This window comes from Stenella coeruleoalba, assembly GCF_951394435.1.
Source record: "Stenella coeruleoalba genome assembly, chromosome: 14".
NCBI lineage: Eukaryota > Metazoa > Chordata > Mammalia > Artiodactyla > Delphinidae > Stenella > Stenella coeruleoalba.
In genome coordinates this window covers 672,350-685,792 of record NC_137160.1, presented here as the reverse complement: position 1 = coordinate 685,792, position 13,443 = coordinate 672,350, and the positions used below count along the sequence as shown (strand labels likewise).

Below are 13,443 nucleotides of genomic sequence, written 5' to 3'. Positions count from 1 at the left end.
GAGGTGGCGCACGCTGGTAAAGCTGAGATAGCTGCGCCTCCTTCTTCCAGGAGTCATTGGCGTTTGCTGCTGTCGCCTTGACATTTGTAATTTACTGAACGAGATCTTGATGTATTTATTATACATTTAGTAATGTCCGTGATGATAAAGTGTTAATGGAGGTTTTGCAAACCAGGGTATATTTTGAAAAAGCTGTATAGTAAGTAAGTATTCAGAAAAGCTTTTTCAAAAGGACTTCAAAAGAAGGTTCTGGACCTACAACACATCTATCTCCTATCAAATACGAGTATAATTTGGTTACCTGAAATGCCTTACTACCTGCTTGAGTTTGAGCCCATTTTTCCCATCTGTAAAATGGGGCTACTACTACTTGCCTGTGGAGGAAGTGTGAGGATTACGTGAAAAAAAAAAAAAATAAGGCACACAAGAGGCACTTGGTAAATATTAGGTATTTCATCCTGAGGCTGAGTTTCTCTCTGCTGATCGTTAACCGACATTCTCTCCAGTATTTAGAACACAGCTGAAAGCAGCAAAGAAAAAGTTTTATTGATATAAAAGAAAACTTTAATGTGTATACAACATAGTTTTTTTTGTCCTTTTTTTTTTTAAAAAAGAAAATTGCAGAAATATAGACCTGGATAGAAAAATACACTCAAGCAGCTGCTCAAGACAATTCATAACTCCTAAAATAATGGACAATCGCACACAAATCTCAGCGTAAGCCTTTTTTTCCTTTAAAAAAGTATTCACATTTACTTAAAAACACACCTAGTTATTTGACAAGATATTCAATAACCAGCAATAACTTAATAAAAGAACATTTCCTTTGTGATAGTAAGTTAGCATGAGAGTTTTGGTTCTACAATGCTTGTCATAGTAAAAAACACTTCTGACTCCTGGTGCCCCGAAACGCTCATACAGTTCATTGGAGCCATAAAGTTGGGGGTCCTAGACCTCAAAGGGGAGCATCTTTGGTCTTCCCTGTACTTAGGACCAAAACAGACAGTGATCCTGGCATACAAATAACAAAAACAAAGGTGCAGGAGACCACAACTACTCAATAAAAGCCATTTATGCCCAATAAATAGTTTCCAAAAGAAAAATAATTTGCTTTTCACTGAATGAATTCAGGAGAAATGAACACATTGAGATACACTGTTTTCCACCTGTTATCAACCTGCCATCCATAAAGTCAGTTCTGCCACTACCAGCAGGGGGTGCCTGACCACAGGAGAAACAGCCACATAGTTTCCCAAAAGGCAACCTACAAAAATACGTTTACCTGTATTTACATGAAAACTTCTTTGGGTGAAAGTTTAGTTTTCAAAGTACAAGTGTAACATTTTCTCCTCGACACTGGATTCAAGTAGAAAATACAGGTCATATAAAGTTTGATTGGCTGAAACATGAATAAACCTTTAAAATTACTAAATATGTGAATATTGCTAGAATACCAAAGGAAGTGACAATGAATTTAATCTGTGTTAGAAATGTTTACATTCCATGTGACTTGTTATTTAAAATCAAAGATAACAGAACCCATACATCCAAATGACTGACCTTTCAAAGGCCTGTGTGAAGTGTTGGAAACACTTCAGAAACTGCCCTCAGAGTCACAATCCACAGGAAAAGACTGGTTTTTACCTCAGAGTAAATGCTGGCTTTTGATCACAGACGGTACTGGTGAGCTGTGCCTTCCACTCTCTTCCCAAAATTGAATTCACCTCAAAGGCTAAACAGGGCACCTCTGACGGCCTCACAAAACTGCCTGTCGGGGCGAGTCCACCGCTGCGGCCACCACGACCACTTCACGCTATGTGAGACAGGACTGCGAACAGTGCAACGTTCTGAAATTCATCCTCTACCGCCATGCTTATTATTCCAGGTGTGGGTGCATTTGCTCTTGAAAACCAGCCTCTACCTTCCTGCCACGTCCCATCTTCATAGCCTCTGGCCCGTCAGCAGAATCAGTGCAAGTCGGCAGGAAGCACAGTGAAAACCTGCATTCGACTATTTTAAAAAAGTAATTTTAAAGCTTCATTTTAAAAAGTATATTTTTAAAATTTAAAAACGAAGTATTTTCTGCACTTGGTCGGATTCTTTCTACCACCTGACAAAGGTGCTAGGCCCCCACCCAGCCTCGTGCAGACGGTGCAGGTGTTTCATGTTCTGTGGAGAAAGTCTACAAAGTACAATACGCTTCTCTCTCCGTAAGTTGGAATAAAGAGCAGGGTGGTGGGAGAAAAGGAGGGATAAGTAAAAACAACACAAAGGAGGCGTGCAGCATACAATTTTTTCTTATTTTAAGACTGGAATAAAACTTGAAGAAGTATTTCCCCTCGGGAAACTGACCTGTCTGACGCCTGGCCCTACAGGGTGACTGCCGGCCCGTGCTCTTCCACCCCTCCGGGGGGCAGGGCCAGGCTGTGGCGGGGGTCAGACCGGAGGGAGCTGAGCAGCCTCTGGACACTGCCCTCCCGCCCAGGGCTGTGCAGGCCGTGCGCCAGGCCAGCGCCGTTGACCCGAGCGAGGCTGCCTGGTGGCGGCCTGGGTACCAGCCGGGGCTCCAGGACGCCCTCGAGGACCACGTCGGCCTCTTCGTCGCTCTCCATCTCGTCAGGGGGCAAGTTCTGCAGGACGTGGGCTGTAGGCAGGCTGTGGCGGCTGGCCGTGCTGTCCGAGGAGCGGCCGGAGCTGCCCAACGCACGGCTGCCACGCACCACGTTGTTCCTCTGGTTGGCCGGCTTGACCGTGACGATGAGGTTGTGGCTGTTGGCGATCATCATGTCCGTGACCTGGTCCAGTGTCTTCCCGGCCACCTCAATCCCGTTCACCTCCAAGACCTCATCGTCCACGGCCAGCAGCCCAGTGCTCTCGGCCAGGCCGCCAGGCACCATACGGGAGATGAAGATGCCGGGCACCTTCTCCAGCCCCTGTGGGGCCACGCGCACGCTCGTGCCGTCGCGGATGTAGAAGCCCAGTGGCTTCTGGCAGCCATGCCGGTACAGCCTCACACGGCGGTGTGTCTCGGGGAGGATGTCCACGTCGATGATGGAGGACACGGGGCGGAAGTCATGGGGCAGGCCAATGTGCAGGTGTGTGCGCCGGCGAGGGCCGTCCTCCCGCAGGGCCAGGGGGCGCCGCCGCCTGGACAGTGAACCCACCCCGAAGCTGCAGCGCTCGGCCTCTTCTGGAAGAGCACAGAGGAGTCAGTCAGAGGAGAGACCCGCGGGCAATGGGGAAGCACAAGTCGAACAGCATCGAACACCCAGAGCCTGAGGCTGGCGGTCCAGGTAAGGCCTGGCCTCCTGCAGCTCCCTTCCCACCACTTCTCTGACTTGTGGTGTGACCCCAGGGAAGTCTGAGGCAATGGGCAAATCAAACCGTATAGAGAACTGACTGAAACACAAGTCTCCCACACAGGCCCAGGAGCTGAATGATCGATTCATTTTGTCACACTTCAGTTTTGGGGAAAGTCCCAACCTCCTGGATGACATGCAAACACAATGCAGTAACCTTATGGGTGGTTTTGCTGAGCCCACAGCAATCCTGGCCTCAGGCGAGCTGGCCCAACAGTATTCACCAGGCAAAGGTTTGATGCCGAGTTCAAGCACAATCACCTCCTTAACATTAGCTCTCCGGGCAACCAACAGAATGGTTGAAAGGTTAAGAGAATTAACAATAGATGAAAGGTTTAAAAGTGCCTGACTGGATTCTGCAATGACAGTGGAGCGGGAAGCACCAGGAACGTCTTCCAACCTGGACCACAACTGCAGGGGCAGAATCTGTCTGATGTAACTAATTTGGAACTTGAGAGTCTGTTGAAGGCTCAACTTCCAGGGGAAGAACTGGATGGTAATTGCAGTCAATTTTGCTCAGTTTCAACTCTCAGCACAGTAGCAGCTGCCTAGCCCACCCCCCAGCACCCTGGGAGGCAGCTGTGCACTGTTCCTGGAGAGTATGTGGGCCAGGGTGGGCAAAAAGGACGCTGCTCTCCAAACATCAGGCATCTGTGCCCTGATTACGGACTGCTACTTCTGATCACAAAGGTGTAGACAGAGGTAGGTGGCTATTGTGCCTCCCTGCATTGTTGCAAGCCCCTCTCCTTCTACCTGAAGGAACGTCCAGGAGAGTTAATGGACTGGCACCCTTTCTCTCCCTTCATTTTTCACCTTTTTTCATTTTGGGAGCCAGACCTTAAAGTCTAGGACAGTAAAAACAACTGCATATATGGGGAAAGTTAGAAGTGACTGTGCATGCTCAAGGAAAGACTCAGAAAGGACCTTAGAAAACCTTAAATTCACACCTTAATGTTGATACTCAGCAAAGAGCCTCCAACAATTAAAAAAAAAACACCCCAAAACAGTAACAAAAACCCAGCAAACCCTGGGGAAGGGGTAGAATCTGATTTCCAGAGCTACCATGTTATTAGCTTAATCTCCAGTGTTCAACAACAACAAAAAAAGTCACAAGACATACAAAGAAACGAGAGTGTGCCCCAAAGGAAAACAGTAATAGAAACTGTCCCTGAAACAACCTGACGGCAGATTTACTAGACAAAGACTTTAAAACAATGGCCTAAGACATGATCAAAAAACTAAAAAAAAAAAGAGATGTGGGTAAAGTCAAGAAAACAATGTATGAACAAAATGGAAACATCGACAGAAAACCTAAAAGGAAACTAAATAGAAATTTTGGAGATGAAAAGTACAATAATGGAAATTATTGAACAGGGGACTCAAAGGCAGATTTGAGCAGGCAGAAGAAGGAATCAGTGAACTTGAAGACAGGACAGTAGAAATGATCATATCTGAGGAACAACAAAAACAAAAGGTTAAAGAAAAGAGAACAGAGTGTAAACAATCACTGGGACACCATTAAGCAAACTGATATATGCCTTGTGAGAGTCTGAAAAGGAGAAGAGAAAGGGGTGGAGGGAATATGGGAAGAAATAATGGCTGAAAACTCCCAGACTTGAGGAAGTGTGCAAATGCAAACATCCAAGCTCAACAATCTCTATGTAAGATGAAGTCAAAGAGACACAAGATTACAAAATAATCAAACTTAATAAAGACACAATATAGGGGGCAGAGTCAAGATGGTGGCATGAGAAGATGCCAAGTTAACATCTCCCCACAACTAGGGCTCCTGCCTGCCACTGATGGGGGACCCTGATGCCCAAGGAGACGGGAGGAATCCTCAAGTAAACCGGTAGGATGTGGGGGCCTGGGGGGGAGGAGAAGTGGAAGCCAGACAGGATGGGGCCCCTGAGGCCGGGGAGATCAGGAGAGGCAGGGGGAGGGGCCCTGTGAGAGAAGCAGGAGAGGAGTGGAGGGCAAGTGCCCACCCACTCAGGCCTGGGGAGCCTGCTGGGCTCCCAGGCTGATCCCCGCCCTCCAGGACAACCCCCCCACCGGCAGCATTCGTCCTGGAGGCATAGGAAGGAGGCCGAGAGGAGAACAGGAGAGGCAGGTGGGAGGGGCCCTGTGGGAGGAGCAGGAGAGGAGGGGAGGGTGTTTGCCCTGCCCACTCAAGCCCGGGAAGCTTACTGTGCTCCAAGGTGAAGTCCCCCGCCCTCTGAGACCAGGAGTGGGGGGCACGCCTTGGCCCCTTCTGTTCCGTTGAGCCTAAGCCCCACCCTGCACAGCCCCCAGGGCCTTTTCCAGCCCTGTGGGTCCTAAGCATAGGCCCCGCCCACCACCCAAACCTCGCTCTTGCTTAGGCCCCGCCCTCCACAGCCGAGGCCTTCTCCCCCCTTTCTTCCTCCTCTTTTTTACTATTGTGGTACTGCTGTACCCTCTGGTTGTTGATCCATCGATATTTTTACTCATATGATTTCTAACACATCTGTTAGGTTCCTAGTCTAATTCTATTTTGGGCTTTGTTATTGTCCTCTTTTTTTGTTTCGCCACCCCACATGGCTTGCAGGCTCTTGGTTCTTGAGCTGGGGGTCGGGCCGAAGCTCCTGCAGTGGGAGCTCCAAGTCTGAACCACTGGACTAACAGAGAACCTCAGACCCCAGGGAATATTCATCGGAGTGAGGTCTCAGAGTTCCCCATCTCAGCACCAAGACCCAGCTCTACCCAACAGCCTACAAACTCCAGTGTTGGAAGCCTCAGGCCAAACAACCAGTAAGAAAGGAACACAATCCCACTCATAAAAACAACAACAACAAAAAAAAACATGGGACAGCAAAAAAATATTTCCAGATGAAGGAGCAAGGTAAAAACCTACAAGACCAAATAAATGAAGAGGAAATAGGCAGTCTACCTGAAAAAGAATTCAGAGTAATGATAATAAAGATGATCCGGAATCTCGGAAATAGAATGGAGGCACAGATTGAGAAAATACAAGAAATGTTTAACAAAGATCTAGAAGAACTAAAGAGCAAACAGAGATGAACAACACTATAACTGAAATGAAGAATACACTAGAAGGAATCAATAACAGAATAACTGAGGCAGAAGAACAAATAAGTGACCTGGAAGATAAAATGGTGGAAATAACTGCCGAGGAGCAGAATAAAGAAAAAAGAATGAGAAGAATTGAGGACAGTCTCAGAGACCCCTGGGACAACATTAAACACACCAACATTTGAATTACAGGGGTCCCAGAAGAAGAGAAAAAGAAAGGGTCTGAGAAAATATGTGAAGAGATTATAGTTGAAAACTTCCCTAACATGGGAAAGGAAATAATCACCCAAGTCCAGAAAGCACAGAGTCTCCCATACAGGATAAACCCTAGGAAAAACACACCAAGACACATACTAATCAAACTAACAAAAATTAAATTCAAAGAAAAAATATTAAAAGCAGCAAGGGAAAAACAAAAAATAACATACAAAGGAATCCCCATAAGGTTATCAGCTGATTTTTTAGCAGAAACTCTGCAGGCCAGAAGGGAGTGGCAGGATATACTTAAAGTGATGAAGGAGTAAAACCTACAACCAAGATTACTCTACCCAGCGAGGATCTCATTCAGATTAGATGGAGAAATCAAAAACTTTTCAAACAAGCAAAAGCGAAGAGGATTCAGCACCACCAAACCAGCTTTACAACAAATGCTAAAGAAACTTCTCTAGGTGGGAAACACAAGAGAAGAAAAATACCCACAAAAACAAACCCAAAACAATTAAAAGAATGGTAATAGGAACATACATATCGATAATAACCTTGAATGTAAATGGATTAAATGCCCCAACCAAAAGACACAGACTGGCTGAATGGATACAAAAACAAGACCCATATATATGCTGTATACAAGACACCCATTTCAGACCTGCGGACATATACAGACTGAAAGTGAAGGGATGGAAAAAAGATATTCCATACAAATGGAAATCAAAAGAAGTTGAGTAGCAATACTCGTATCAGATAAAATAGACTTTAAAATAAAAACTGTTATAAGAGATAAGGAGGGACGCTACATAATGATCAAAGGATCAATCCAAGAAGATACAACAATTATAAATGTTTATGCATCCAACATAGGAGCACCTCAATACATAAGGCAAATGCTAACAACCATGAAAGGAGAAATCGACAGTAACACAATAATAGTAGGGGACTTTAACACCCCACTTACACCAATGGACAGATCATCCAAAATGAAATAGATAAGGAAACACAAGCTTTAAATGACACAATAGATGAGATGGACTTAACTGATTATTTATAGAACATTCCACCCAAAAGTGGCAGAATACACTTTCTTTTCAAGTGCACATGGAACATTCTCCAGGACAGACCCCATCTTGGGTCACAAATCAAGCCTCAGAAAATTTAAGAAAATTGAAATCATATCAAGCATCTTTTCTGACCACAACGCTATGAGATTGAAAATCACAGGAAAAAAAAAACTGTAAATAAACACAAGTACGTGGAGGCTAATCAGTGAGCTACTAAATAACCAAGAGATGATTGAAGAAATCAAAGAAGAAATTGAAAAATATATAGAAACAAATGACAATGAAAACATGACGACCCAAAACCTATGGGACACAGCAAAAGCAGTTCTAAGAGGGAAGTTTACAGCAATTCAGTCTCACCTCAACAAACAAGAAAAATCTCAAATAAACAATCTAACCCTACACTTAGAACAACTAGAGAAAGAAGAACAAAGATAACCCAAAATCAGTAGAAGCAAAGTAATCATAAAGATCAGAGCAGAAATAAATGAAATAGAAATGAAGAAAACAATAACAAAGATCAATAAAACTAAAAGCTGGTTCTTTGAGAAGATGAACAAAATTGATAAACCCTTAGCCAGACTCATCAAGAAAAAAGGGAGAGGATGCAAATCAATAAAATTAGAAATGAAAAAGGAGAAATCACAACTGACACTGCAGAAATATAAAGGATAATAAGAGAGTACTACAAACAACTATATGCCAATAAAATGGACAACCTGGAAGAAATGGACAAATTCTTAGAAAGGTACAATATTCCAAGACTGAACAAGGAAGAATTAGAAAATATAAACAGACCTATCACAAGTAATGAAATTGAAACCGTAATTAAAAATCTTCCAACAAACAAAAGTCCAGGACCAGACAGCTTCACAGGCAAATTCTCTCAAATATTTAGAGAAGAGCTAACACCAATCCTTCTCAAACTCTTCCAAAAAATTGCAGAGGGAAAAACACTCCCAAATTCATTCTACGAAACCACCATCACCCTGATACCAAAACCAGAAAATGATACCACAAAAAAATTATAGACCAATATCACTGATGAACATAGATGCAAAAATCCTCAACCAAATACTAGCAAACAGAATCCAACAGCACATTAAAAGGATCATACACCACGATCAAGTGGGATTTATCCCAGGGATGCAAGGATTCTTCAATATACGCAAGTCGATCAATGAGATACACCATATGATCATTGAAATAGATGCAGAAAAAGCTTTCAACAAAATTCAACACCGATTTATGATTAAAAACTCTCCAGAAAACGGGCATGGAGGGAACCTACCTCAACATAATAAAGGCCATATATGACAAACCCATTCAAGCATCATACTCAATGGTGAAAAACTGAAAGCATTTCCACTAAGATCAGGAATAAGGATGTCCACTCTTGCTACTCTTATTCCATGGCAATCAGAGAAGAAAAATAAAAGGAATGCAAATTGGAAAAGAAGAAGTAAAACTCTCACTGTTTGCAGATGCCATGATACTATACATAGAAAATCCTAAAGATGCCACCAGAAAACTACTAGAATTAATCAATCAGTGAATTTGGTAAGGTTGCAGGATACAAAATTAACGCACAGAAATCTCTGGCATACCTATACACCAACAACGAAAAATCAGAAAGAGAAATTAAGGAAACAATCCCATCTACTATTGCAACAAAAAGAATAAAATACTTAGGAATAAACCTGCCTAAGGAGGTAGAAGACTTGTACTCAGAAGACTATAAAACACCGATGAAAGAAATCAAAGATGACATAAACAGATGGAGAAATATACCATGTTCTTGGATTGGAAGAATCAATATTGTGAAAACGACTGTACAACCCAAAGCAATCTACAGATTCAGTTCAATCAGTATCAAACTACCAATGGCATTCTTCACCATTGAATTAGAACAAAAAATTTTACAGTTTGTATGGAAACACAAAAGACCCCAAACAGCCAAAGCAATCTTGAGAAAGAAAAATGGAGTTGGAGCAATCAGGCTCCCCGACTTCAAGCTATGCCACAAAGCTACCGTAATCAAGACAGTATGGTACTGGCACAAAAACAGAACTATAGATCAATGGAACAGTATAGAAAGCCCAGAGATAAACCCATGCACATATGGTCACCTTATCTTTGATAAAGGAGGCAAGAACACACAATGGAGAAAAGACCGCCTCTTCAATAAGTGGTGCTGGGAAAACTGGACAGCTACATGTAAAAGAATGAAATTAGAACACTCACTAACACCATACACAAAAATAAACTCCAAATGGATTAAAGACTTAAATGTCAGACCAGACACTATAAAACTCTTACAGGAGAACATAGGAAAAACACTCTTTGACATAAACCACAGCAAGATTTTTTTTGACCCACCTCCTAGAGTAACGGAAATAAAAACAAACAAATGGGACTTAATGAAACTTAAAAGCTTTTGCACAGCAAGGGAAACGTTAAACAAGACGAAAAGACAACCCTCAGAATGGGAGAAAATATTTGCAAATGAAGCAACTGACAAAGGATTAATCTCTAAAATATACAAGCAGCTCATGCAGCTCAATATCAAAAAAACAAACAACCCAATCCAAAAACAGGCAGAAGACCTAAATAAACATTTCTCCAAGGAAGATATACAGATTGCCAACAAACACATGAAAGGGTGCTCAACATTACTAATCATTAGAGGAATGCAAATCAAAACCGCTATGAGGTATCACCTCACACCAGTCAGAATGACCATCATCAAAAAGTCTTCAAACAACAAATGCTGGAGAGGGTGTGGAGAAAAGGGAACCCTCCTGCACTGTTGGTGGGAATGTAAATTGATACGGCCACTATGGAAAACATTATGGAGATTCCTTAAAAAACTCAAAACAGAGCTACCATATGACCCAGCAATCCCACTACTGGGCATATACCCTGAGAAAACCATAATTCAAAAAGAGTCATGTACCACAATGCTCATTGCAGCTCTATTTACAATGGCCAGGACATGGAAGCAACCTAAGTGTCCACTGGCAGATGAATGGATAAAGAAGATGTGGCACATATATACAATGGAATATTACTCAGCCATAAAAAGAAACGAAACTGAGTTATTTGTAGTGAGGTGGATGGAACTAGAGTCTGTCATACAGAGTGAAGTAAGTCAGAAAGAGAAAAACAAATACCGTATGGTAACGCATATATATGGAATCTAAAAGAAAAAGAAAAAAATGGTACTGATGAACCTAGCTGCAGGGCAGGAATAAGGATGTAGACGTAGAAAATGGACTTGAGGACACGGGGAGGGGGAAGGGTAAGCTGGGAGGAAGTGAGAGAGTGGCATGGACATCTATACACTACCAAACGTAAAATAGATAGCTAGTGGGAAGCAGCCGCATAGCACAGGGAAATCAGCTCGGTGCTTTGTGACCACCTAGAGGGGTGGGGTAGGGAGGGTGGGAGGGAGGCTCCAGAGGGAGGGGATATGGGGACATGTGTATGCATATGGCTGATTTGCTTTGGTGTACAACAGAAAGTCCACACCATTGTGACGCAATTATACTCCAATAAAGATGTATCAAAAAAAAATACTAGACTCAGTATAATCTTACATGCTCCAGGACACAGGGCAGGAGCAGTAATTTGAAAGGAGGCTGGGTCACACCCACCTGCTGATCTCAGAGCGCCCCCTGGAGTGGCAGGAGGCATCTGCAGCTCACCATGGGGACACAGACGCTGGTGGCAGCCACCTTGGGGAACTCATCCTACCACATGGACACCCGTGATGGAAAGTGCTGTTTTTGAATTCTCCCTATAGCTTATCAGCTTCAGGACCCAGCCCTGCCCCGCCCAGCAGCCTGCAGGCACCAGTACTGGGAGGCCTCAGGATAAGCGACTAGCCAGGCAGGGACACAGCCCCACCCCCACCAGCAGGCAGACTGCCTTAAGACCCCCCCCAGCCCCCAGCCACTCCTGCCGACAGCCCCGCCCACCAGAGGGCCTAGGCCCTGGCACCACACCCTGGAACTAGATGCAAGACCCCCACGGCCTTGCCAGAGGGGGTCTTGGATCTAGCCAGAGACTAGAGACTAGATCCACAGCCAGAGACTGCAGGACCCAGCTCTGCCTACCAGTGGGTAAGTACCAGCCCCAGAACCCCCTGGGCCCCCAGCCCTGACCAGAAGCAGGCAGACACCAGCCCCAGGACCACGGCAGCCAGAGACTCCAGGACCAAGCTTCACCCACCAGTGGGTGGTCGCTGGCCCGAGGATCCCTGCCGCTTGCCTTTTCAGGTGTCAGGCGACATGTCAGCAGGCTGGCAACAGTATCAGGACACCCCAGGACTCAGCCCCGCCCACCAGTGGGACGACACCAGCTGTAGGACCCCAAGGACCCTTCAGCCAGAGGCCTCGGGACCTGGCTTCACCAAGCAGTGAGCTGGAACTAGCCCATGGACCCCCCAGTCCCCAGAATCACCCACCAGAAAGCCAGACCAGCTCTGAGATAACCTTAGAATCCTCAGCTAGCTGCCCAGGGATACAGTGGGCCAGCACCAGCCTTGGGATACTGTAGAACCCACAGCCAGCCATGTCAGGAGCAGGACCCACCCACCAACAGGCCAACACTAGATCCAGGAACCCCGGTTCCGCAGCCATCTGTGCCAGAGCCAGGCTCTGCCCAACGGTGAGCACCAGATCTGGGACCACCCTGGGTTCTGCAGCCAGCCACCTTGTGACCTTGTCCTGCCAACCAGAGGCCAGCAGCCTCCGCACAAGGCAGGGCCTGGCAAACAACCAGACGGGGCCAGCTGCACCTACCAGACTGCCCACAATAGTCATCCTGCCACAACAGAAGGACCAGCGCAGCCCTCATATAGCCCTAGAGCAAACAGCTCTGGTGACTAGAGGGCAGTGTGCCGCAGGGAACATAGGACATCTCCTAAAAAAGACTACTTCTCTAAGATCAGGAAATGCAACCAACGTATGAGACACGCAGAAATAAAAACAGCAAAATAGGTAAAATGAGGCAACAGAGGAACATGTTCCAAATGAAAAAACCCCGAAGAACTAAGAGAAGTGGAGATAAGCAATCTACCCAATAAATAGATCAAGGTAATGATCATAAAGATAATCAAAGAACTTGATATAAGAATGGATGAGCAGAGTAAAAAGTTAGAAGTTTTTAACAAAGAGTAAAAAAAACAGAAGGACCAGAGACAAAGAATACGACATCTAAAATGAAAAATACACTAGAAGGAATCAATAGCAGATTAAATGATGCAGAAGAATGGATCAGCTAGCTGGAAGATAGAGTAGTGGAAACCACTGAAGCTGAACAGAAAGATGAATGAAAAGAAATGAGGACAGTTTAAGAGACCTCTGGGACAACATCAAGTATACTAGCTTTCTCATTATAGGGGTTCCCAGAAAGAGGAGAGAGAGAGAAAGGGGCAGAGAACATATTTGAAGACATACTAGCTGAAAACTTCCGTAACCTAGGAAAGGAAACAGACGTCCAGGTCCAGGAGGTAGAGAGTCCTAAGCAGGATCAATGCAAATAGGACCACACCAAGATACATTGTAATTAAAATGGCAGAAATTAAGATAAAGAGAGAATATTAACTGCAGCAAGGGAAAAGCAACAAGTTACATACAAGGGAACTCCAGTAAGGCTAACAACTGAGTTTTCAGCAGAAACTCTGCAAACCAGAAGGGAGTGGCACCATATATTTAAGGTGATGAAAGGCAAAAACCTACAACCAAGAATAC

At 44.5% G+C, this 13,443-nt stretch overlaps 1 protein-coding gene across 2 annotated transcripts in view; it reads right to left on the bottom strand.

Annotated features, from left to right (window-relative positions):
* Positions 1–550: 550 nt before the first annotated feature.
* The window catches only part of PARD6G (par-6 family cell polarity regulator gamma), a 107,869-nt gene continuing 94,976 nt past the window's right edge, over positions 551–13,443 (bottom strand). For both annotated transcript variants that reach the window (XM_079941702.1, XM_079941701.1), the window contains one exon: positions 551–3,190. In XM_079941702.1, the coding sequence (XP_079797828.1) occupies positions 2,370–3,190 (821 nt within the window). In that variant the 3' untranslated portion in view covers positions 551–2,369. The remainder of the gene's footprint in view (positions 3,191–13,443) is intronic.